Source organism: Phascolarctos cinereus, unplaced genomic scaffold (genome assembly GCF_003287225.1).
Source record: "Phascolarctos cinereus isolate Bilbo 61053 unplaced genomic scaffold, phaCin_HiC Scaffold_7;HRSCAF=346, whole genome shotgun sequence".
In the NCBI taxonomy this organism is placed as follows: Eukaryota; Metazoa; Chordata; class Mammalia; order Diprotodontia; family Phascolarctidae; genus Phascolarctos; species Phascolarctos cinereus.
In genome coordinates, this window is record NW_027556180.1 from 90,918,930 (window position 1) to 90,944,392 (window position 25,463).

The 25,463-nt window shown below is 38.7% G+C and overlaps 1 protein-coding gene across 1 annotated transcript in view; it reads left to right on the top strand.

Moving 5' to 3' along the window:
• The window catches only part of EPSTI1 (epithelial stromal interaction 1), a 110,117-nt gene that overhangs the window by 37,130 nt on the left and 47,524 nt on the right, over positions 1–25,463 (top strand). Inside the window, 3 exon segments of the mRNA XM_078147606.1 lie at positions 2,681–2,754; positions 3,298–3,381; positions 14,736–14,809. Coding sequence (XP_078003732.1) covers positions 2,681–2,754; positions 3,298–3,381; positions 14,736–14,809 — 232 coding nt within the window.

A 25,463-nucleotide genomic window follows, 5' to 3' on the forward strand; every position in this document is an offset into this window, starting at 1 on the left:
AGCAGGGTCTGTTTAGTGTAGGAGACCTTAAGGTGTGTCATAGACCCATTTGGCAATCTGGTGAAGACTACGAGTCCCTTCTTAGAATATGATTCTTTTAAAATAATTGAAGGCAATGCTAAATTTCAGTTAGAGGTTAGTGAAAATAAAGATATAATTTTTTCCCATCCCAGACCCCCTGAAATCTATCCACGGATTTCCTTGGGGGTGGGGTGTCTCGGACGCCAGGTTTATTGGAAGAGATAAAATAGACATAAACGTGTACAATACAACAGAGAAGCTGAGAATGTATAAAGAGGTTTAAAAAAAACCTGCTAAAGATTCAAAGAGGGAATAATAATTTTTTTTCCTGAGGGAATTGGAGAATGCTTCATGTACTACATGGCACTTGAGGAGGCACTTGAGGAGGGTTGTAACCCTGAGCAATGGAAGTTATGAGTTTTCCTAGCTAAGTACCTTTTATTTGCCTCCTTTTGAAACAGTGTGTGTAGCTCATCCTGATAGCATCTGGGGTGGAGTATGTTTTTAAATAAACACATTTCTTGTCTCTGTAGAAATCTCCCAGTTACTTTACCCAAAGCCTCAAATGGATGACGCAGTGGTTGTCTGGCAAACACCAGGATACTTTTAAGTTGCCAGGAAATGGAGCGAAGGCTTAATCATCAAATCATTTAGACCCATCCATAAATGATTGCACTCTGAAGAAAAGAGTCTACCTGGGGAACAGAATGACTCCCTGGTAGCACAAGTCAAGTTGTGAGTGAAAGACTCTTTGAGAATTTTAGTCACAGGAGGAGAATACTAATCTGTGTGGAAATGAAGGCAGAGAGGAGATCCTGAATATGAGGTGAGGGCGAGCCAGGGACACAGTGGTAGGTGTGAAGAGAAATGTCATCTATGTTTTCATTTCTAAGGAGAGAGACCTTTTGATCCTCGAGAGGGGATGCTGCCAGGGTGATGAATTACCTTATCCTAGCTCTTCTGAGGGCTTGAATCATTCAGAAGGGAGGCCACTTAATGGGAATCTTTTCAATCATCTTTCCTTCCCATCTGGTGTGGGAACATAAAGGAAGGGACACAGACCGCTGTCTTAGACCTAGTTAATACAGAGGAATCCAGAGGAAATATACTTCTAATTAGAGTGGCAATTTTGGGGGAAAGTATCCTCTTCTTTTCACCCTGCCCCCTAGGAGGTGTGATGGAAGATAAACCTAATTTGGAAAAAAAAATAGTTTGTAAGTAGAAGTAATGTGAAGATTGCATGAGAAGGCTAATGAAACAGTCGATAAATGGAAGAAATTTCCATTCCACTGTCAAAGTGGTTAGACCAAGAATAAGGTGATAAATTACTATAATATGTAAAATCAGACTTTGGGAAATTTTTGGGAAAAAAACCCTCACTAATACTGGACCTGTATCTGTCTCTCCCCCATCCACCCCTACCACTGTATTAGAATAGTTTTTCTCCTTTCCATAAAATGGTTGCAACTTTAGATCAAAATCTTCAAAGTTACTTCTTCTCCCTTATCTCACTTTTCCCATCTCCCCTCCCCTTCTACCTCTCCCTAAAAAGTAGAGGAAGAAGTCCAAGTGTTATCTTTTAGTGGTTCAATTATAAAAGCTACTCAGAATACTAATTATTTTAATGTATTTTTTTGTGAGAGTAAATCTTTAGAGAACTGAAATTTTTTCAGAAACCTTTCAGTGCTGAGCCTGAAGTCAGAAAGGCTCATCTTCTAAGTTCAAATCTGGCCCCAGACACTTACGAGCTGTGTGACCCTGGGCAAGTTACTTAACCCTGTTTTCCTCAGTTCCATATCTGTAAGATGAGCTGGAGAAGGAAATGGCAAACCGTTCTAGTATCTTTGCCAAGAAAACCCCAAATGGGGTCATGAAGAGTTGTGGTGACATGACTGAAATGACTGAACAATAACAATATAATATGCATAAGATTGAATAAGCATTGAGAAAATCTCTAATTGCCAGTTCTTAGACAATCATTGTGCAGTCAGAATTTTTGGTATTAAATTAATTTTGTGTTCAGCTGAAAACTAGTAAATGATCTGACTTCCATGTTTCTTGAATAATGGGGGAAACAACAACAAATTGTGTGGGTTTCTAAGGAATAAATCTTGCTGGAAAATTTCCTTTGCATTTATTTATATCCACATAATGTAGATTGAACCTTGGGATTTGAGAGTTTCCTATTTCAATACAGGGCAATAGGATACACAAAAGAGAGAAGAAAGTGAATAGGTACTCCCCAACAGAGATTTGTTAGGTCGCAGAAAAGTCTAAGAGAGAAAGGTGTTTTAGAATTTAAGCTTCCGGAAGAGAAAAACTGAATTTATTTATTATTGAGTACAGGCACTCAAATATTATTTGACAGTGGATAGAAGCTAGAGAATTTCAATAATTAAAATTAGAGCACAGTGTTAGAAATCTATGTAAGTAGAATAGCTTAGTCAGGAATCTTTTAAAACACATAGAAACCCTTATTCTTTAATGTCTTATTAAGGAATTCAGTTTTATTTTAATGTCCATGAGCATTAAACCATTAATTAATAAGTAAAATCCTGTTGCAAACTATGCTTTAATGCCTCTTTGATGGCTGACATTTCAGTTAAATATTCAAGTTGTATTTATTGCTTCCTTGTCTCTAACTCTCATTTTTTAAAAGGTGGAAACCAATCAGAGGCTGAAGCTAGGAAGAAACAACAATGTCAACTCTTACAGTCTAAATACCAGCAAAAGGTCAGAAAGAATCCAGCCTATCTAGTTAATTTTATCAAGGACTTTTTTTTGGTTTGTTTTTGAATTTCAGTGCTTTTAATGAATGATGAAAAAAATCACGCAATCACTTGATCAGTGTTATTATAAAGCCTCAAATTAGTTGCAAATCAAAATGAGAGAATTAAAAAATGGAATGTCAGCAGATATCCCTATTCATTTGAATAGAAATCTATGGGATGTTACATTCTGGGAATATTGCCTCGGCCAGTCCCTTAAAAGGCAGTTCTGTTGCTGTTTTAAAATGCCTCTGGTCCAGAGGCCCAGCTAAGCCTATTTCATCCTAGACTACTTTAAAGAAATAGGAAATAGTTTCTGTAAAATGGTCAATGTTTAAGGAAGATGTCCCAGCTGTTCTTTGCTTCTATGGAACTTGGAATAACAATCTCTGATCATGTTGAGACTTAGTACAACAATATTGTAATTTGGCTTTCATCATAATTCTGCATTTGAGATTGACTAAAAAAACGCTAACTTTTTTTTTCAAAACTGTCTTAAATGATTTAGCTAAAAAGGGAAGAATGTATAAGGATACAGAAGGAAATGGAAGAAGCTAAACTCCAAGCAGTAAAGGCGATTCAGAGAGAAAAGGTGAGATGAAGCTTTGATGCTGAAGCACGACAGTGTGATACAATGGTAAGAGTAAGGCTCAGGGCTTAGATGACCTGAATTTAAAGCCCTCATCTGAAGCTAGCTGTTGTTTTTGCTGCGATTGTTATTTATCCTTTGCTATGGAAGAGGACCATGACAGCAGGAAGATGACGCCATGACTTTCAGACGAATTGGATTCAGGTGAGGGAGGGCTGTGCAAAGTCACCAGCCTCATCTTCTCTTCCAGAGCCATCTGGGTCCAATGGCAAGACATAGATTAAGATGACTGGAGAGAACCCTGGATGCAGGGAGACCATGGCCTTTTTAAGCCAAAGTCTTTCCCAGGTCTCTGAAGCTTCGTGCTTATGTGGATGTGGACAAGTCCTTGAACCTTCTTGCCCCTTGACTTCCTCATCTGTAGAATGAGGGGATCCTTGCTGGTTTTAAATCAATGATCTTATGACCAGAAGACATTAACCTAAACATTATAGTTTTCAAAAGAATGGTGATAAGGGCAGGTGTTCACTGTTTCCCACTTGAATTATCAGAAGCACCTTCTGGTTGGTCTTCTTCCTCAAGTCTCTCTACTTCAGTCCATCCTTCACTCAGGTGCCAAATGATTTTTCTTAAGGTACAGATCTGAATGTCACCCCTCCTGCTTAACACATTCCAGTGGCTTCTTGTTACCTACAGAATCAAGTAGATTTTTCTTCCTAGCTTCAGCCTCTGATTGGTTTCCACCTTTTAAAAAATGAGAGTTAGAGACAAGGAAGCAATAAATAAAACTTGAATGTTTAACTGCAATGTCAGCCATCAAAGAGGCGTTTGCCTTTGAAATCCCTTCACAATCTGACCCCTTCCTACCTTTTCCAGTTTTCTTACTCTTTTTTTCTCCCTCCACATACTCTCTAATTCAGTATTCTTCCTACATAATATTCCATCTCCTGATCTGGTGCTTTTGAATTGGCCTCCCTCTATCCTTCGGATATTTTTCCTCCTCACTTCTACTTTTTGGAATGGCATATCTCCTTCGTGATTCTGCCCAAATTCTACCTTCTGCAAGACACCTTTCCTAGTCCCCCCAGCTGCTAAAGCTGTCCCCTCTGAGATTATCTCCTACTTACACTGCATCTGTCTTGTAGGTACCAAGTTATTTACACATGTATTTGTATGTGAGCCTCTTGAGAGCAAGAACCATCCTTCTGCCTTTCTTTTTATCTCTAGTGCTTAGCATAGTGCCTGACACATCCGTGGGCAGCACTTAATAAAAGTTCATTGTTGTAGTCAAGCTTCTTGCTCCCACCACTCTATTTAAATTGTTCTGTGATCAATGACTGCTTAATTAGCTCAGTGACCTTTTCTCAGTACTCTCTGCAGTTTTTGACCGTAGTGAATAGCACTTCCTATTGGAAAATACTGTTTGTTACATGTAACAGTTGCCCTGCCTGGGTGCCTCTTTGAATTTGTTTTTGTTTTTGTTTTCTGGTATGTGATTTTTCTTTTGGTTATATTGATGCTTTTTTTTTTTGCCTCTCTATCACCTTCCAATAACTCCTCTTCCCTCATAATAATTCATTATACTCAAACGAGTTAAATTAATGTGTTGGCTATCTCTGAGCTCATATGATGTCTTATTCTGCACCTCTAGTCTCAGTCTTCTGAAATTATGGTTGGTCACTGTGTTAATGAAAATTCTGAGGCCTTTCAAAGCCTTTTTTTTTTGCTTTATTATACTCATTATTCTTTTGGTTCTACTCATTTTACTTTCCAAGTTCGTGAATCTTCCCAAGTTTCTCTGACTTCTTCATAGTCATCATTATTTTTACAATGCAATAATACCATGTTGCATTCACATGCCACAATCTGTTCAGCAGTTTCTTTGGTTGAAGGGCATCTAATTTGTTTCCAAGTTTTTGCTGCAACAACACTGTTCTTTCTTAATCTTTAGCATATATTATGCTGACTGGCTCTGTAAGTTTAGGGAAAGGATCTTGGAAGACCCTGTTATTTTGGTGGTAGAAGCACAGGGCTATAGTATGTCCTCCCCCCAAGCCATAGGACATACATTCCAATTTGGCTTTCTGTTCCTGTTCTGCTGTCCCTGACTACCAGACCAGCTGTGTGTGGCACCTGTTGGAGATTTAAATTGAGAAAAAAAAAACAAGAAGATTTTACTCTCTGAGGATGACTTTCTTTTCCTCCTCCCTCCCTTTTTTCATTTTAAGTAATTTATTTTTGGCCAGAATCTAGCCCTGGCTACCAGGCAACAGATATGTTTTTATAGAAAAATGCAAATGTAGCCAAAAGCTAGACTAATTGCTTATGGTACCTATAAAATATCCACAAGATATTTGTGCTTTCTTTTCAATATTTTTAGTTTCAATGAGTCAATTTCCATTTGATGTTGGTTACTGTGTATTCAGTTAGAAGATTTTGGTGAGAGCTTCTAAAATTCTTTCTTCATTTATTTATTGTTCTCTTTTTCCTTTATGAGGAGGAGGGCATACCTTCCTAGGCAGGTAGGCTCAGTGCCCTCAGGAACACTTGACCTGGTAGATGTCCTTTTGGACACAGCCTGTTAATTTTGTCAGACATAGCCAGCAACACCCCTACCTGAGCTTCATGTACTGTGTGGTCAGCTAGAGACCAGCTAAAGTCACCATCTTTTTTCCTGTAGAGTCAACTTAATTAGCATCAAACATCTATAATACCCCACTCTTAGATGGTTTCTTCAGGGACCATGTCGCACAGCAGTATGAGCCTCTGAATCTGTTTTATGTTTAACATTTAACATTTGTAGTAAATGCAAGATGGGAAGGGGCTTTTCTTTCCTTCCCCACCGCCTTCATATACCACAGTCCTCAGCATATAGTAGTGGGCTCTTAGTATATGCTTATCAATTAATTTCTACCTTTGGTTTTGAGGGTGACCATTGGTACAGGCTGGTTAGGAATGGTGGTAACCTGGCATCAGGCTTCCCTTCACTCAAAGGGAAAATTGTAGTTCTTCCTCCCTGGCAGATGAGTTTAAAACCAGATTCTCTCTGTCTCTCTGTCTCTCTGTCTCTCTCTGTCTCCTAGTTATATATACACATACATATGTGTGTGTGTGTATATGTGTATATATGTGTGTATATAATATTGTTATATTATCATATGATATATAATATATTATTATTATAATATACATATACTTTGACTCTAGGAGTCATTGGGACTGTTCTATATCCGTTCCTCTTTGGCTTTTAAAAAAAATCACACATAATGGAAATGGGTAAATATGTGGGTAGGTTGTGACAGATTGGAGAACAATTGATATGCCAAGTGTGAAAATGGCTCCTGTAAATGAGGGGCTTTGTTTTGCCAGTTTGAATATGTCTGCATCAGGTCCTAATGGCTGTGCTTACAGAGCAGTCATCCTTTTAAGTGCAAGATGGACATAGATGTGTACTGATGCCAGTGTGCAGAATCTGCTAAACCAGAGAGGAGTTGACCATCCTTCTGTTTGGCCAGGAACCAAATAAAATCCCAGCAGGTCAGACACTGGGCTGCCATCCGTGACTGCCTCTGCAGAGCAGTGCAAAGGATGTCATTTCCCTCCTTCAGTGAACTCAAATTTCCTTAATCAAATCCTCTCTTCTAGTTTCCTATGTCAGAAGACTGTCACCAGAGGTCACCAGCCCAATGTTATTAGTTATCCTCTGGTACTTGATGCAGAAAGCTGAGAAATTGATTTCTGGTGTACGTTTAATTATCAGGAGACTGTGGAGGTGGCTAGATTTCCCTGGGCTTAATATCCTTGTCTATACAGATGTAGGTTGAGGAGGGAAAATATAGTGATCCCGCATATCCATTGTGGAGCCTAGGAGGAGACTGGGTTATGCCTTGGAGAACTTTAGCCAAAGAACATAATCTTAGAGCAGAAGACAGTTTAAATCAAGTTTGTAGGGGGCAGCCAGGTGGTGTAGTGGATAGAGCACCAATTCTGGAATCAGGAAGACCTGAGTTTAAATCCACCTTCAGACACTTAGTTGTGTGTCTTTGGGCAAGTTGTTTCACCCTGTTTGCCTCAGTTTCCTCATCTGTAAAATGAGCTGCAGAAGGAAAAGGCAAACCACTCCAGTATCTTTGTCATGAAAACCCCAAATGGGGTCAGGAAGAGTCAAACATGAATGGAACAACTCAACACCAACAATAGAGAAGCGTAGTCCTAACTCACAATCCAAAGTAACCTCAGAAGCCACCTCTGCCAACGTGTCCCAGAGCATGAATCTCTTCTCTAATATACCTCCAGATTGGTCATCCAGCCTGTTCTTGGAGACCTCCAAGGAAGAGAGATCACCTACCACCAACAGTTCATTCTACTTTTGGGCAGCTCTAACCATTAGTTTTCCTGATGACAAGCCCCAAGGGGAAACTGAGAGAACACTGCCCCCATCATTCCAAAACCTCTGAAAGATCAGGGCCATAAAAGAACAAAGCCCCTGTGATCAATTTTGGGATAACATGTGTCTGCTCTGTCATTAAAAACGGATGATTACCCGTAGTGTAATAATGGTGAGTTAACATTTCCTACATGTGGTGCTCTATAAAGCAGAGAAAATTTGACTAAGATATTAAAGCTTCAGATTGAAAGGAGAAGGCAAAAAGGCACTGTACAATATTAGCAGATGCAAATAACCTTAATACCGTTCTCTGTTTCGGAATAACGAGGCCCATTTTCAGAAATTCCTTTTAAACCTCAAGACTTTCTTCTAAATTCAATTAAAGAAAGAAATGCATTTGGATGCAAACAAGCTTTTAACATTTTGATTGGAGCTATACACTCCAACTGGACTCTGCTACATTTTTACAGTATAATATCCTCACACCTGAAATGGGTAAAAACTTCCAATTTCATGAGTAAAGTTCTGGTGTGTTCTGCATCAGTGAAACACTGGGTTAAATTTTATCCCCTTTGTAAAAAAAAAAAAACAAAAAGTGATATATGAGATATTAAGACTCTGGATAGCCAGAGGTATGGAAATGGAGTGGAATCCCTGCTGATGCTAATAGCAAGGGATACAACCAAATACTTCATTGTGTCATGGAAAGCCTGTGACGTGGGCAGCTGGTGTTCTTCCCTGGCACTGGTATTTTAATGAAGTCCTGTTGTATTTGAATGCCTATTGCCCCTTGGGGATTTCTTGTAGGTTTATGAGTAGACTTTTTTGAAGAATTATAGAATTTGAGTTGAAGGAGACCTCAACCTCTATTTAGGCATGAAAATTATCCCCACTATAATACCCCCCAAAAAAAGTCCTCTAGCCATTGTTTTGAGACCTCCAAAGAAACCCCCTCACACACACTTCACAAGGCAGCATATTCCATCTCTGATAGCCCTATGTGAGGAAATTTATCCTGACATGGAGGCTAATTTAATCTCTTTGTAAATTCTACCCATGGCTATGGTTTTATCAGCACTCACTCTACTACGCCCAATGATAATTGTTGTTTAGTCATGTTTGACTCTTGATGACCCTATTTGGGATTTTCTTGGCAAAAATGCTCAAGTGGTTCGCTGTTTCCTTCTCATTTTACGGATGAGGAAACTGAGGCAAATGGGGTTAAGTGACTTGCCCAGGGTCACACAGCTACTAAGTGTCTGAGGCTGTATTTCAATTCAGATTTTCTTAACTTCAGGCCCAGTACACTATCCACTGAGCCATCTAGCTGCCTATTTGTCTACTGTGTCATTCATCACTCCAAACTTTGTTGATGAGCATACCATCTATGCTTTATGAGAGTCATTGATCAGTGTGTTAGCACAGTCCAAGCCCAGTTTCCTCTGTCTGTCTTGTATATGCCCTCTTCTCTCCTCTAGACACTGCCACCACTCTGGTGTAGTTCCTCACCACCTCATGCCTGGACTATGAGACTTCTGGTTGCTTTCCCTGCCTGAAGTCTCTCCCTACACCAGTGTTTGCACCACTTCACTATCAGAGTGATGTTTCTCTAAGTACAGGTCTGATCATGTCACCTACCTATTCAATACATTTCAATGGCACCCTATTGCCTTCGAGATGAACCAATTCATTGACTTCTAAAGCCTTTCATATCCTGACTCCTTCCTACCTTTCTAGTCTTCTTACATCCTAATTTCCTTTCATGCATTCTACAATCCAGTAATGTTAACCTCCTTGCTATTCCTCATACGTGATCCTCCATTTCCTGTCTGAGCATTTTCACTGGGTAGCCCTGACGCCTGGAATGTTTTACCTTCTCATCTCCATCTCCCGACTTCCCTGCTTTCCTTCAAGAAGATTTCCCTTTTTAAAATTTTATTTTATTTATTTTTAATTTTATATTTTGCTTAAATCTATATTTATTTTATATTTATTTTCATTTAATGCTGGTGCTTTCTTCCTGAGAGTCCCTCCAGTTTACCCTCTATATCTTGGATGTACGTATGTGCACATACCATCTTCCTCATTGGACTGTTGAACTCCTTAAGAGCAGAAACTGGTTTTGCCTTTTTTTTTTTTTGTATTTTTAGTGCTTAGCACAGTGCCTGGCACATAGTAGGCACTTAATAAATGTTTATTGACATGAGTTAACTCTTATATCACAACATAAGCTCCATCTTCTTCTCCATGTAAGCTTTCCTGGTTTCTTCTCTCCCCTCCGGTCTCCTAATTCTCATACCTCCCTCCTAAACTACCTAATATTTGAGTATCTTTTCTTTATATTTATTCTATTTATATTTATTCTATTTATGCTTATCTATTTACTTGTTGTCTTTCCCATTAGAATGCAAACTTTTTGTGAGTAGGGATTGTTTCATTCTGTATCCTCAGTACCTACTGTGGTGCCTGGCACACAGTAGGTACTTGTTTTGATCATGGACAACTATGTGCCTCTTTTACTGTCCCTTCACTTGGATACAGATCTGTTGGTGATTTTTTGGGTCTTTTATGCCAAGGTCATTTTCCTTGGCATAGAAGGCAGAAGTAAAATCAGCATTAAGCAGCTCTGCTTTTTATCAGTTGCCCTATCCATTTTAAGCAAAGGTCTTGTCCTTTCATTGGTCCTCCTCTTTCTCTCAATAAAAGTAAAAACCAGACCAACAAAACCTCTTCATTGTTCTAAGCTTCCCTTGCCAGCCTCAGCTAGTTATGAATTTTAGCCCTCCCAACACTATTTGGACAGGACTGTGCCTTGAGTTTGTGTCCATCCTCTCTTTTCATTTACTTCTTTAAAATCTCAGTTTGTCGTTGAGTTTCCTGTGAATCCACACTGGTCTCTTCAGATACATTCTAAGCCCTCCCTTCCCATTCCCCACTCCAATTGGAATCATGCCTACCTTTGTTCTGAACCCTTTCTAAAATCCACGTTCCCAGAGTCCAGAGCACATGTTTAAACTATACTTGCATTTCCCCTTCTCTATCAGAAACTCTAGGAGGGATTGGTCATTTCTTCCAGGGTACTTATCTCCATCCCAGGAACCTGTTCCTCCTTAGTGAGAATCGGCTCCATGTTAGAATTTCCCTTCCTTGTTTCCTTTCCCTATGAAGGATGAAATTATTGCTAAGGCAAGTCAGGAAGTTATTAGGTGTTCTGCTTTTGGCAGTGAGAGGGAGATCTAGCAGTTATCTAGACAATTGGTATTCCTCTGCCAGGCTTATGATCTATTTCCAAAACTCCTTATCTCATCTTTTCATCCAGATACTCTACTGACTCAATCACTTGTGTTTCTTCACAAAATACTTTGTTGTTCTCCCCCACTTTGTGCTTAGCACAGCGCCTGGCACACAGTAGGTATTTAATAAATATTTTCTAAGTCCTTTATTTCTTCTTCTCTTGAGTATATTTTATTAATATACAGTTCTGTCTCACTCTCTTCCATCTTTTCTTTATCCTATTTCTGTTGATTAAGGTATATACATCCAGGGACATGGTACAGAATGTGGGTTTCATCCTTACCTATGAGATCAAATTTTCCTCCTCATAGCTCATATTTATGAGATCAAATGTGCCTCCTCATATCTCTAGTGTGTCTTGTTTGTTACCTCAACTTGGGGGCATTTGTATATAGACACTTGATGCCATAGCTTTTTACAACTGGCTTCTCTTTGGATTTCTGTATGTCAACTGCTATTCTCCCTTCATTGTATCCATTCTTTATAGTATTTGGGGATAGTACATAGACAGTCTTCTCCCTTCTTGATACTATTTAGTTTAAGATTCTTTTGATTAGCTCCTCAAGATACCTGATGAATACATTTTTTTTACTACATTTTTATTTATTTTGTCAAATATTCCCCAATCACATTTTAATTTAGTTCAGTAGAACAAGAGAACCATGCCTTTGACACTTCTGCCACAGACTACTCCTTCCTTCTCGATGTTCTATCCTTTCCAGGTTTTCTTGAAAATTGTCCAGTCATTGGGTTTTTTTTTTTTTTTGGCTAGGCAATGGGGTTAAGTGACTTGCCCAGGGTCACACAGCTAGTAAGCTGTAGTAGGGTGATTGGCTCTTTTTATGAGTGACAAAAAATTAGCTAATTAAGCCTTAGGATTATTTTGCTAAGGATGATTGAAATTTCTCAGTGCTACCAGAACATTGCACTTTCTGAGCTGTCATTGGACAGTTTGATGAAGAATTTACCATGTATGGTGTTTTAGCATTGAATAATGGGTAGCTAGGTGGAGTAGTAGAAAGAATTCCAGGCCTGGAGTTAGGAGGACGTGAATTCCAATGTGGCCTCAGACACTTACTAGCTGTGTGACCCTAGGGAAGTCACCTTGTTTGCCTCAGATTCCTCATCCCTAAAATGAACTGGAGAAGGAAATGGCAAACTGCTCCAGTATCTTTGCCTTTAAAACTGCAAATTGGGTCATAAATAGTCAGACACAACTAGTTGGCTAAACAACAGAACTTTATTGGGCAGCTAAATGGTGCGTTGGATTGAGCACTGGGCCTGGAGTCAGGAATATCTGAGTCCAAATCCAGCTTCAGACACTAACTGTGTGATCCTGGGCAAGTCATTTAATTCCTACTTTTCTCAGCTCCTTATCTGTAAAATGGGGACACACTAAAGAAGGAAATGGCAAACTACCCCAGGATCTTTACCAACAAAACCCAAAGGACCAACTCCACGAGGTCACATAGAGTTAGACATGACTGAACGATTGAACAACAGTAGTTACAATAATACTTTAATAAGGAGGGAGGGAGTAGCTCACATTTCATAGTACTTTACAACTTATAAAATTATTTCCTTAGAACTCTGATATATGGAGTGGAATCCATTATACAAATGAGTGAATTGAGATTCAGATGAAGTGAATGACTTTACTACAGTCACATTACTAGTAAGTTACAGGGTAACGATTAGAACTCAGAGCTTTCGATTCCTAGTTCACTACTCTGTCCATTCTATCACGCGGGGCCCTTTAAATTTCAATCATCCTTAGCAAAATAATCCTAAGCCTTAATTAGCTATTTTTGGTCACTCATAAAAAGAGCCAATTACCCTTCTTCTAAAAGGAACTTTTAAGTCTCTCCAGTTTCTCTTTCCTCTCCTGTTGAAAAGCTGTGGCCAGATGACTGTCAGAAGCTGTATTGTCCTCTCACTGACTTCCCTGCTGGGCAAATCCAGGGCTTCACATTACAGCAAATACTAGCTCGTTCTGTCATTGCTGTTCAGTTAAAACTTCATACCTTTCCTGTCTTGGAGAGCTTGTTTTAACCCCTTCTTGGGCCTGTGGCCCAAACATTCTATTTGCCTTTCCTAAGAAGATTTCCAAGCAATGACTGCATTGTAATAGTTGGGCAATATTACACATGTCTGTCCTATGTTGGGTTTAGAATCTGCCAGATCCCAGACTGTACAATGACAGGACTTACGTAAATATGAGTTTCTTTATCTCTGGGCTGTCCTTGTAATGAATTCCTAAAAAAAACCAAACAAGCTTTTTTGTATACAAGTTAATAGTTTGTTTTATGTCATGTTCTGTTAAGTCTCTTAACTGCTATAGGTGTTAGATTTTAAGACAAAGGTCAGTCAGGCTTGTGTTTTGGAAGTTGCCCCTTCTTTCTTGATGTGATTTCCTCTAGGTTTATCACCCACATGAAGTGAAAAGGCCAGTGAGGAGAGGAAAACAAGGTAGCATTTCTTAAAATACCCATGAATATGTAATCTCAATCGTGTGAGTTCCTCCTCCCAATTCTATCCCATATGTCATTGCCCATCCGGTGTTCATGTTCTCTCATAAATCCATCATGAGGATTTAGTTGACTGTGCTGTGGGAGGTAAGGGGAGAAGGGTTGTTGGTGGCAGTTCCTTTTGCTTTTTTTTTTTTTTGACACAAATAGCCACAAACAGAGCACACAGCATGTCCATCAGTTACCCCTTGCCCTTGCTATGTGGGAGGCCGATCTTCCTTTACCAATCATCTATTGTCTTTTATTTAACTTCATCTGAACAATTCCTTGTTTGTAAGGTGTTTTAGCCTGCCAGCACTCACCGCGTATCTCTTTTACTCTTTAGATGATCCCCAGCTTAATTCTTCAGAGATTGCTGTAGTATTTTATGGCTTTCTATTATACAAATTCACCAAATATTGGTATTAAAAACCTTTTTTTCTAGAAGAAATTTGGGGACATTTTTAAAAAACACACATAGAGCAAAAGTTTCCAAAGGTTGATATAGCTTGTTCTCCTCTTTCAATTCTGGATCCAGCTTAATGTTCCTTTGTAGGGTCTATCATATATGTGTTCGTGTGTGTGTGTGTGTGTGTGTGTGTGTGTGTGTGTGTGTGTGTGTGTGTGTGTGTGTGTGTATTAATGAACAAGCCCCTGTGGGTGATTATTCAGTTACACATAATAAGCTGGACAAAAAAAAAAGCATTATTCATCCATTTAACTTTTCCTGTTAGGCTATACTATTTTGATTTCGTATGGAAGATTTCCTAGTACTTTCGCTATAAGTTATTTGACTTGCCTAAAAAGAAACCTCACATTTCCATATTTAGAAATACTTGGTTAGTAGTAAACAAGTAGTATTAACATTTCCACCTTAAAGCTGAAACAACTGAAATACTGATGGAGTCTGATTTGCCCAAAGCAAGTCAAGAAAATGAAGCTTCAAAGTGACTATAGGATATCTGGCCTGGCATGCCAGCCATAAGTACAGTAATTTTGCTCAGCTCTGAGCAGTGTTCCATACTAGGGCAGGTTCTGAGACATTCTATATGAACTAAATTAGGTGCCAAAGGTCTATCTATATGTTGTGTCTTAGATAATTGTGCAATCATTCTTTCTTATTTAAAATATGCCTAGTAGATTGATTTTGGATATATTTGAAACTTCAGAGCAATAAATTGGAGGAAAAAAGAAGACTTCAAGAGAGGCAAAGAAGAGAAGTATTTAATGATCAACCTCCCTGGTAAGTTAAAGTTGAGTATTTGTTAGAGTTCACAAGAAAATGAAATTACTTTTTCAGTCAATCAATAAGCATTTATCAAATGTCTACTATGTTCTAGGTACCGAGAATGCATTGGTTTGCGGAGTTGGTCATTTCCTCTTTATATTTCCCAGATGGTGGGGGACTCAGAATAGTCTTCCCAAAGTGGGACCTGGTGCTTTGGGCTGAAGACTGTCATACATTAGTTCTGAAGTAGAACTTTGGCATGGCCATAACCAGGATAGGATCCCTGGAGCTTAGATCCAGGGAAGCAAAGAAGCCAGTCCTTCCTCTCACTTGACTGAATTTATCCTTATTACATCTTATATTATTTTCACATCACTATTTCTAAAGTTGAATTGAGGGCATATACACATGCATAAACAGTGTATATGACATGCTTATGTGCTTATGTCTCTATATATAGATATATATACATATAAATATAAATTTTGAGAAATGTATGTGCACACATATATATATATATATATATATATATATATATATATGTTCTTCTCAATTTTAATAAATCTTTTCTAATAAGCTAACCAGGAAAAATATATACACATTTACATGCATATGTGTATGTATATACATGCACACATACATATATACATATACACCTGCAGTGTTCAGTTATTAAAGCTATATATATGTGTGTGTGTGTATATATATGGATATATACACACATACAATGCAGTGTTCAACTATTAAAGATATGTATTATATATATACATTTATCTTTATGTATTTTTAAAGATGTATATATATATATATATATATCTTTAATAGCTGAACACTGCACTGACTTTATTTAGAATCTATTTATTTTGAAGTGACTCAACCTTTTGGAATATGTCTCACTTGCTTTCTGTAGTCATAAATATGAAAGCTGTTTCTTAGAAAAGATCTCTCTTTAAATTCATTAATCATATTTTTCCTAGAATAAATTTTAATATAGAATATTTTTTGGGGGACAAGCAGGTTTTTAATAGTATCAAATATTCACCGGACTGAGAACTTAGACAGATTTTTACTCCATACGAAAAGAAACTTCCTAAAAATTAGAACCATTTGAAAATGAAATGGGTTACCTCTATAGGTAGTGACTTCTTCTTTATTGAAGGCAGAGGTGAGATGAGTTTTAGGTAAGAGCTTGATTAAGTGGGTCCTTTGAGGACATACATGGCAGCATGGTAGGGAATAGACGTGAAAATCTGGGTTTGAATCCTACCTTAGACTTATACTAGCTAGTATAATGAGTAAGTCACTAAATTTCTCTGAGCCTCTGGTTTCCCATCTTTAAAATGGGGATATTAATGACTTCATCATGTACCTATCTCACAAGACATTGTGAGGCTAAATAGAGATAATATGTAAAATGTGTAAAATAAATATGGAAAAATATGTAAATCTGTTAACATATAAAACAGTGAGTTAGTGTACTGTGCCCACTCCATCTCCCAAGGGGCCCCTTTCAAATGCTCTTTGCCTGGCTCTGGACCCATGCACACGGTCTAGACAGAGTACAGTCCTGGGGGAGTTTGACCTCTAAAAAGAGGGTGCTAGAGTTCCTTTTCTCATCTTCTTTGACTTGTTACATCTGCCTCTCTCTCCCATATCTGAGTACCCTGGGGAAAATTATGCAAACGCTTAGGTTTTGGCTCATGGCTGGTTCTTCCTGAGAGCGTGGAAAGTAAAAAATGGACTCAACATACCATTAGGTATAGGACAACTATCATCTCCCTACACACAAAAGAAATACCAAAGAACCCAAAAGACTCACAGTGTGCTCTGACAAAACGACTTGGAACGGGATTCATTAACAATCTATAAGTACTGTTACGCTCTTTCAGGAGGCTGAGGCTTCAACCTCACGAGAACAGACAGTAGTTTGTGGGACTGTTGAATCGGCATTCCATATTTCATTTCAACCTTGCTTGGTCCAAACTATCCGCAGTCCGTGTCTTCTGGTAAAATGGTCAGATTTGGGCCAGATCTCTTGTTGATATCCATATTTTCCAAGAGTTCTAGAGTAGTTGCTAAGGATTCCTCTCTGGATCACCAATCAGCCTTGATCAGAAGGACCTAGGACTTTTAGACCTTTCGAACAAAGCTGCCATTAAGTCTGGGTCTGCCCATCTTGGGAGAGACGCTGGTTTGCCTAAGATCAGAAAAGAACAGACACAAGAGGTAGATTCAGACTTACACTGGTCCAGATGGGACATGTGGTTTATCTGCCGTGTCTTCATGGCCGTTTGGCAGCTGGGAGATCACTCCTTATGTGAAGTGACTTGAAATCTTCCTGACATGATATATACCTGAAAGAGAAGAGAGTTCCCCTTTTAGCTAATAGGGAGACAACCTTATTGCAAAAGACCAAACTCCCTTAGCACTATGTCAATACTTGTGATTGACAGGAAACAGGAATGGACAACTTTGCACAAACCTAGAGATGGCCTTGTTCATAAATCTATTATCAGGCAAATGACAACTGCTCTGGATGTTAGCTTCATCTGTAAAACGAGGGTGTTGGATTCAATGGTATCTAAAAGTCCCTTCCATCAGAAGCATATTAGAAGCTATAAATCTAATTGCTCTTAGCTCGAGTAGATTTCTCTGAAGCTGTCACATGAAAAAAAGCAAAACAAATGCAAACCAATTTTTTTTTTAAGACTAGTCGATGACTTCTGTCTTGGCAGTGCCAGTACTCAGCATGCCATAATGTGCGGCTTCACGACAAGTCAATAACACGTTGCCTTTTCTTTACGGAAAGGCATCCCTAACTCTGCATCTGCTTAAGAAAATACTCCTGGTTACTGAATGGGACCACAACCATGAGTCCTCCTCTGTGCACTCTTGACACCATGTTCTTGACTTTGTTCATTTGCTTCTGATTATTTTTAGTGTTGTCAATTATTTAGCTAACAGGCAGAAAACTAGGCTTTTATTGACATCCAAAGGGACTCTCCTGAGTGTAATAACGGAGGCAGTTTATTGAATGCCTGTGAGGTTGCTTTCTAATTGTACACATTAATCTGCCCATGCAAGCTGGCTGAAAATACACAAGCAGATTGCACATGCAGATGGAGCACACAGGATGGTTTTTATGAAAAGACCTCTGGAATGCGCTTCTGCAGTATGGCCATTTCCTTTAAAAACAACAGAAAAGTGGATGGCGGGAACAGTTTCCATGGGAGGCTGGGAGCAGGCCAGGCTTATGGTCTGTCAAGCTGAGAGTCCTGCCTTGGTTGGGGACAGTCCTTAAATCTCACAGTGGAGAGTTACTTGGTTTTAGGATGCTGAGCAATGACACGAAGATGGAGAGGCATGGCAGGCAGCAGATGTAAACCCAATCTTGGTACTCCTGAAGACTATATTTAGTCCCTAAATCATTCCAGCCCTTTTCCAGTCCAAATGTGATCTTTTTCAGGATAGCTTTATGCAGCAGTGAATTTCACTGAGGATATACTGCTGCACAAAATCACAATACTGTCTTAATATCCCTTCTAAAGGGGAAGAAGCAGTATAGATTATTGAAACTAGTAAGTATGATTTTTTTTACCTTAAGTGTATCCACACACATGTAGATGTATAAGTGCCCAACCACACAGATATTGACATGAACACGTGTTTTAGACATAGCTGCAAGTCAAGATATGACTACATATATATTTATTTTCATATATGCATGTATTTACACACATATATACATATATACACACATACGTGCATGTATGTGCTTAAAATTTCCCTAGGCAAATGTTTAAAACTAGTTTGAAATTCCTAAGATGGGAGCAGTGATAAAAGAAGTCCAGCAACCTAGGGCCTAGGGAGGGGCTATTTTTGAATTAAACATTTGTAACTGCTCCCAAAGGACTATTTAACTGTGCATACCCTTTAATCCAGCAATACCATAGCTAGGTCAATATCATAAAGACATCAAAAAAAAAAGGATCTATTTGTACAAAACATTTATAGCAGCCCTTTTTTTATGTCAAAGAATTGGAAATGGAAGAGATACCCATCCACTGGGGAATAGATAAACTGTGTTACGTAATTATAATGGAATGTTATTGTGGCATAAGAAATGACAAGCAGGCAGATTTTAGAAAAACCTGGAAAGACTTACATGAACGGATACAAATGAAGTGAATAGAACTAGGAGGACATTGTATGCAATAACAGCTGTGAATGACTTACCTCTTCCTGGCAAAACAGTGATCAAAGACAACCCGAAAGCATTAATGATGAAGCATACTATCTGCCTCCAGAGAAAGAACTGACATTGTTTGAATAGAGACTGAAGCATGCTATTTTTATCTTTCTTTCTTTCTTTCATTCTTTTTCTTATATTTGAGTTTTCTTGTATAAAATGACTAACATGGAAATGTTTTATGTGATTGCACAAGAATAACCTATATCTGATTGCCTACCATCTTACCATCTTAGGGGGGAGGGTAGGGAGAGAGGAAAGGAGGGAGGGATAGAATTTTGAACTCAAAACTTAAAAAAAAACCCAAATGTTTAAAAAAAACTGTTTTAACATAATTGGAGGAATATATATAATATATATACATACCTATGTGTATACACATATGTATATACACACATACGTATGTGTGTATATACATATGTATATGTACATGTGTGTATACAATATAATGTGATACAATATTATATATGGATTAAACATTTGTTATAGATGATTGAGAACCGGCAACCTAAAGGAATAGAAAGCATGCTGGTCTACAAGTCATAAGACCTATGCTCAAGTTCTATACATGCCACTTACTGTGTAACTTCCCTGAGTCTTAATTTCCTCATCATAGAATAATAATGATTATTTTTCTCACTTTACTAGGATTGATGGAAGCATCAAATAAGTCAGTAGAGACAAAAGTGCCCTTTCTAAACTCTAAAGTGTCATGCGAATGTTTTTTTTTTAACTTTTCCTTATCTAGACCTATGATTTAATTGGCATGGAAACTCCCTTTTACTGATAAAGATCCTTGACTCATCTATAATTTATCCTTAGATAATTTCCTAGAGGCAATAAGAGATTAAGTGGCTTGTTCCTGTTTACCCAACTAATATGTGTCAGTCAGGACCTGAACTGAGGTCTTCCTGAGGTTGAAATCGGTTCTCTTTAACTTCTCACCACATTACCTCTCCTGTATAAGCGTATGATAGTATTATTTTTATTTTTTTAAAAAATGATTGAATGTTACTTGCAGTCAGTAACCCTTGTTTTGGGAGTATGCTAACAGGGATTTGTCGGGCTTTTAGTATCCTTCAAAATGTCAAATATCCTTTTGGCTAGATAATCTTAGTTCTTGCAATCTTTTCCCTTGTACAATGTAGCTAATACAGTCACCTCTTAATAGTCTGTGTCCAGCTTATTTGCAGGCAGGTGAGGAGGTCCCACCTGGGTTGTGAGCTAGAGTGTTGTGAAATTACAGGTAATGGAAATTTGACAGCATATAAATAGCCTAATCATCCATCTGTGGATCTTTTACAATCTCCTTTTCAGAAAAGGTAACCGTGGCTGGGTATGGGGCTCCCAGCAAGGGTTGAGAATTTGCTTATCAATTTAGAATAGATTTGGGGGTGGGTCTCTTCTAACTTTTCATGCTGGCACTGAGCAGTGTAGCTACTCTGGAGATATCCTCTCATTGAGTAAGAAATGACTTTTTTCCCAGGTTAAGACCGGACTTTTCTCATTTGACCTGATAACTTGTAGCTAAGTAGGAAGGAAAGTTACCCAGGGAAGATCAAAATAATGTTTTCCCTCATTTTCTTAATCTCTCCTGGATAAAAATAACTGATGTGGAATACTTAGAAGAAATATGTGGAAGAAAATTTTTTTTGGTGGCGGACACTGCAGACTTGTGATTTCATCAGTGTCAGGAACTTAGAGAGAGGTGCCATGATGGATATACTTAAATGTATCTTGGTGATTATGATACAGATCAGTTGATGACCCATTTATACCTGCTTTTCTTGTATTACTCTTGTCTATATCCTTCACCAACTTTGCAACAGGAGGTCCTTCCAACGTTCTAGAGAGTTTGCTTACTTTCCCCTGATATTTCAAGGGGACTAGTGGAATACTTTGATTCTTTTTCCTGATGGCGTTTGTTCTTGGCATGTGACCAGTACATCTTCTCCTCTTCATTGCTTCTCCTTGGTTAACTGCTCCAGCCTGCCCACATCTACCACGTACTTATCTATTGCCCTCTGTGAAAATTTTTAATCCTTTGATGGCAGTTGTATTCTATGTCATTGCTTTATAGCAACCCTGGTAGAATATTAGTTTTCAAAGGTATCCTTTCGCTTTCATGAGAAGCTTGTTGTTAGTAAAGGAACTTTGCAATTTCCCTAAAGCAATCGGGTCTGTTTTCCTCTTCATATTCACCTCTGGATCTGACTCACTGCCATCTGTATGGTTTGTCACAGATATACATGTAGAAAGAATTGGAGCATGAATGATAGTGGGTCTATTGGAACCATCCCAGGGAGCGTGTATCAGAGATCCCCTGGGAACTTCTAGAGACTCCAGGAATATGTAATGACTCAATGCTAAAGAGTTGAGTGCTTTGTAGTGATCAAGTAATGCCTGAATTGACCGCTTAAGCAGGAAGAACAAATGATACAGTGGAAGTGACCCCTGACCTGGGTTTTGAAGGAAGCTAGGAATTCAATGAAGCAGAGGTGGCATTCCAGACCTGATGGGACCACCTGTGCAAAGGTAGGAAATGGAATGTTGTATTTGTTAGGCCAGTCTGACCAGGACAGTGAGTTTGTGAAGGGGAGCATTGATTCTGCTGATTCATTTCACGTATCTCTTACATATAATCGTGTTGTCTCTAAGAAGCCTTTTCATCTCTAAATAATAGAGCATGTGTGATTGGGTATTTTTTTTTAAGAGACTGCTCTTTCTAGTGTGGATGGGACAGGCAAAACTCCTTTGAATAATTTGATATTCTTGCAGGAGGCTTTGTGACATTCTGTGGTTGATGCAATCAGTACAATGTCACCTGCAAACAGGAGTGTATGGAGGCCCACTCCATTTACTTTGACTTTGATGCTATGCTGGTTCTCTTCCATCATGGTGGCAAATACCTTTGGCAAGCATACATCTCCCTATTTTATGACTTACTTGATGTCTGCTATCAGGGTCATTGAACAGGGTTATTTCTGTCATATTTTCTGAAGAATATTGAATGATTTTTTATATGGATAAGAAACATGGCATTTTCTTCTGTTGAAACAAATGCTTTTCTATAATCAACAAACATCTATTATAGTATTTTATGTTCTCTACATTTTTCAGCTAATGATAAACTGATCACGTGGTATGGTGGATAGAGTGAAATAACCATAAATGGATATAAAATAAATACAGCAGCATTTAATGGGCCATTTATAACATTTCTTTTTTTCTTGTGGAAAAAATGTGTTGAGTCCCCAACAACTGATTTACAAATGAATTTTTGGAACATACTATAGGACTTGGGTGTGAGGCTGATCTGAATTTAAATACTGCCTTAAATATCACTAGCTGTGTGACAGCTAGCAGTATCACTTAACTGTTCTGAGCCTGTTTCCTTATCCGTAAAGTGGGGCTAATAATATCTGAAACAAATTCTCATACACCCACACACTGAAGTATGAGATTTCTCAGTTATCCATCTGTGTCATAACCTGGAAAACAGACATTCTTTATCGACTTGGTTTTTCTTGTATAGATGGTTAGGCCAAACTCTATCGAGGGGTTATAAATCTTTTTCAGGAGGCTCTATAGTATCTAGGGGCTTGATCCGATCATCATGGTGTGGTGAACTCAGGAAAGGGACTCGGGCAGTAAAAACCACTGAAATGGAGAAAGTTTGACAACATCTGGAGGAGGACCTCAAAATCTACAGGTGATCCCTCTTCAACTTGAATCCTGCAATGGATTTTCCCATTACGGTGTTAACACCTTTGGGGAGCACAGGTCTGAGTTTTATTGCTCATCTGCTATTAATGATCATTGGGAAAAAAAGTTATCTCCATTATAACTTTCAAGAAATCTTGAATAATTTTGCTGTATGTGCTGGAGAAACCTTGTTGGAAGAGAGCCTTTAAAGCAATGTTTTGCTCTACTGAACCGGTCTACTTTTGTATCAAATAAATCAGCAGTGGGATCTTGATTTACATCTTTTGGTTGATTGTGTGATGGCAAAGATGTGGTGCTGTTCCCATAACACCCTTGTGAAGGATGCTCTCGATGCATACGTGGAACTTATGGGATTATGTGTGGAACTTATGGGCATAAACAAGAATTTCCCTAAAAGTTTTTATGGACAGAAAATAGGTCTAAATAAAGACTCATCCTTTTTTCCAATATATGTGACTCAGAAGGCAATGGAGAGTGGTGTGGTAGCTGTGAACAGGCTGTTAGGATGACAAAGAAAGAATTGTTAAGAAAAATTAGAACAAAGGAAGGATGTTGTCAAAGAAATGTGTGAACACAAAAGATAGGCTGCACATTGGGTGAAAGTGAGGCTAGTGAGTTACCCACGTACTCGACTGATATCCTTAAGATGACAAGGAAAGCAAGGAAGGCTGCTAGCACCTTGGGTAGACCTGTTGTGGTGAGCTCACGAGAAGGCATGGACAGCACAGAAGAGACAGGAATGGATGGATTATGATATACATTGTTGGCAGAAGCATCCATATTGATGAGTCCCTAGGTCCATTTTAGTATTATTTTTATTTTGTTTGGACCAGTTGTTTTATCATTGTAGGGAACTCCCAGTGTGTGAAAACTACTTCCACCATTAGAGAATGGTAACTCATCTGTAACTTAGGGTCTTGCAGAGTTGTCTAGGGGTACTGAAAGGTTATGACCTGCCTGTGGTCACACTGACTGTGATCAGAGACAAGGCTTGAACCTAGGTTTTTCTAAGCCCAATATTAGCCCCCATTGCTTTTGCCATGCCACATATCTACGATGATGAAAGTTATTAAGATCGCAAGTATAGGATTGCTAGCATTTTCCTGGCGTAGAGTGGTTGTGTTGGGGGTATTGAATTGTTTAAATAAACCTTCATACAAGGCTACCTTCTTACTCATGTATGTTGATAACACTTGCTGAAACTTTCTCCATTTCAGTGGCTTTTACTGCCTGAGTCCCCTTTATTTCCATTTGAATAATTGGATGATTAGTTCAGAGCAGGTTCTCATCTATTTTGGTTTCCTTGAACTCTGAGTCCAGCAAGTTCTGCTGAATATGCACGCTGGTTGCCAAATTTTGTCTTCAGATATGCTCACAAAACTTATATTACCCTTCATGGGAGCTTCCTGAAAGTACTTAAGGGCTAAATTGATCCCTTATCCATATGTTAAGCTTGAATCCAATCTCACATTTTATAATTCTCGGAAATAAGGTGAGTAGAAAGTCAGACTATTTATAACTTTCTCTACTCTGCTAATGAAACCACTGACCTCTTTTATGTTTCACTCAGAGTGGTTTTATTGAGAACACCTCTGCACCTCCCATAAGAAAAATGGGGCTGGGGACTTAAATCTCAATCCCAGCAGGCTGCGTGCTGACATGTTGATGGTCTTAGTGAAATTGTCCAACCTTGCCAATTCTGCCTGCTAAAGGTCTCTCGAATGTTTGCATCCCACTGCCATCACCCCAATATTGGTTCTTACCAGCTCCTATATGGATTATTACAGTAACCATCTAATTCAAATTTTTAATGTTTTAAGCTCATCTCATCTGCAGGACCTTGGGCTACAAATAAATAAAACACAGCTATTGTCCTTAAGAAGTTGATATTCTTGGCCTCCTTACTTCTGTCAGTGCTTTTGGCATGGCCTCCTTCCCTGCGTCTGCTGCTTCCAGGATCTGCTCATCACTGCCTGATTTCATCTTCCCCAAAATGGCACTTTTCATTCTCTCACAGAAACCTTCAGTGGCTTCCCATTGCTTAGAAGTGACAGTCTCCTAAGTCTGCCATTCAAGGTTCTCCATAACAAAGTTCAGGCTCCTCAACGTCAGACTCTTCCTTACTTTGTCTCCTTGGCCTGTAAGCGTAAACCTTCTGAATCGACCGAAGACGTCTACTTCCCTGAAACACAACTTTTGCATCCTCAGACCTATGCCTGTGCCCCTTCCATACCTAGAATGTTCTAGCTCTTGTTCTTGGAGCTCTGGGCAACCTTGTATAGTTTGTCTTTGTAGTCTGCCTTATAGCTCCACTCTACTAAGCCCTTTTTGGGGCAGCTAGGTGGTGCAGTAGATACAGTGCTGCCTCTGAAGTCCGGAAGACTTATCTTCTTGAGTTCAATTCTGGCCTCAGACACTTACTTAGCTGTATGACCCTGAGCAAGTCACTTAACCATATTTACCTCAGTTTCCTCATCTGTAAAATGAGCTGGAGAAGGAAGGCAAACCACTCCAGTATCTTTGCCAAATGAAGAGTTGGACACAACTGAACACCAGCCACACTAAGCTTTTGCTTACGTTGTTCTCTCTTACCCGGAATGAATGACCCTTTTCTCTTTCTCTTGATCAGTAACAACACCTTTCATGTATACATTGTAGCTCCTTAAAGACTGAAGAGAGCTTTCTTCACCACCA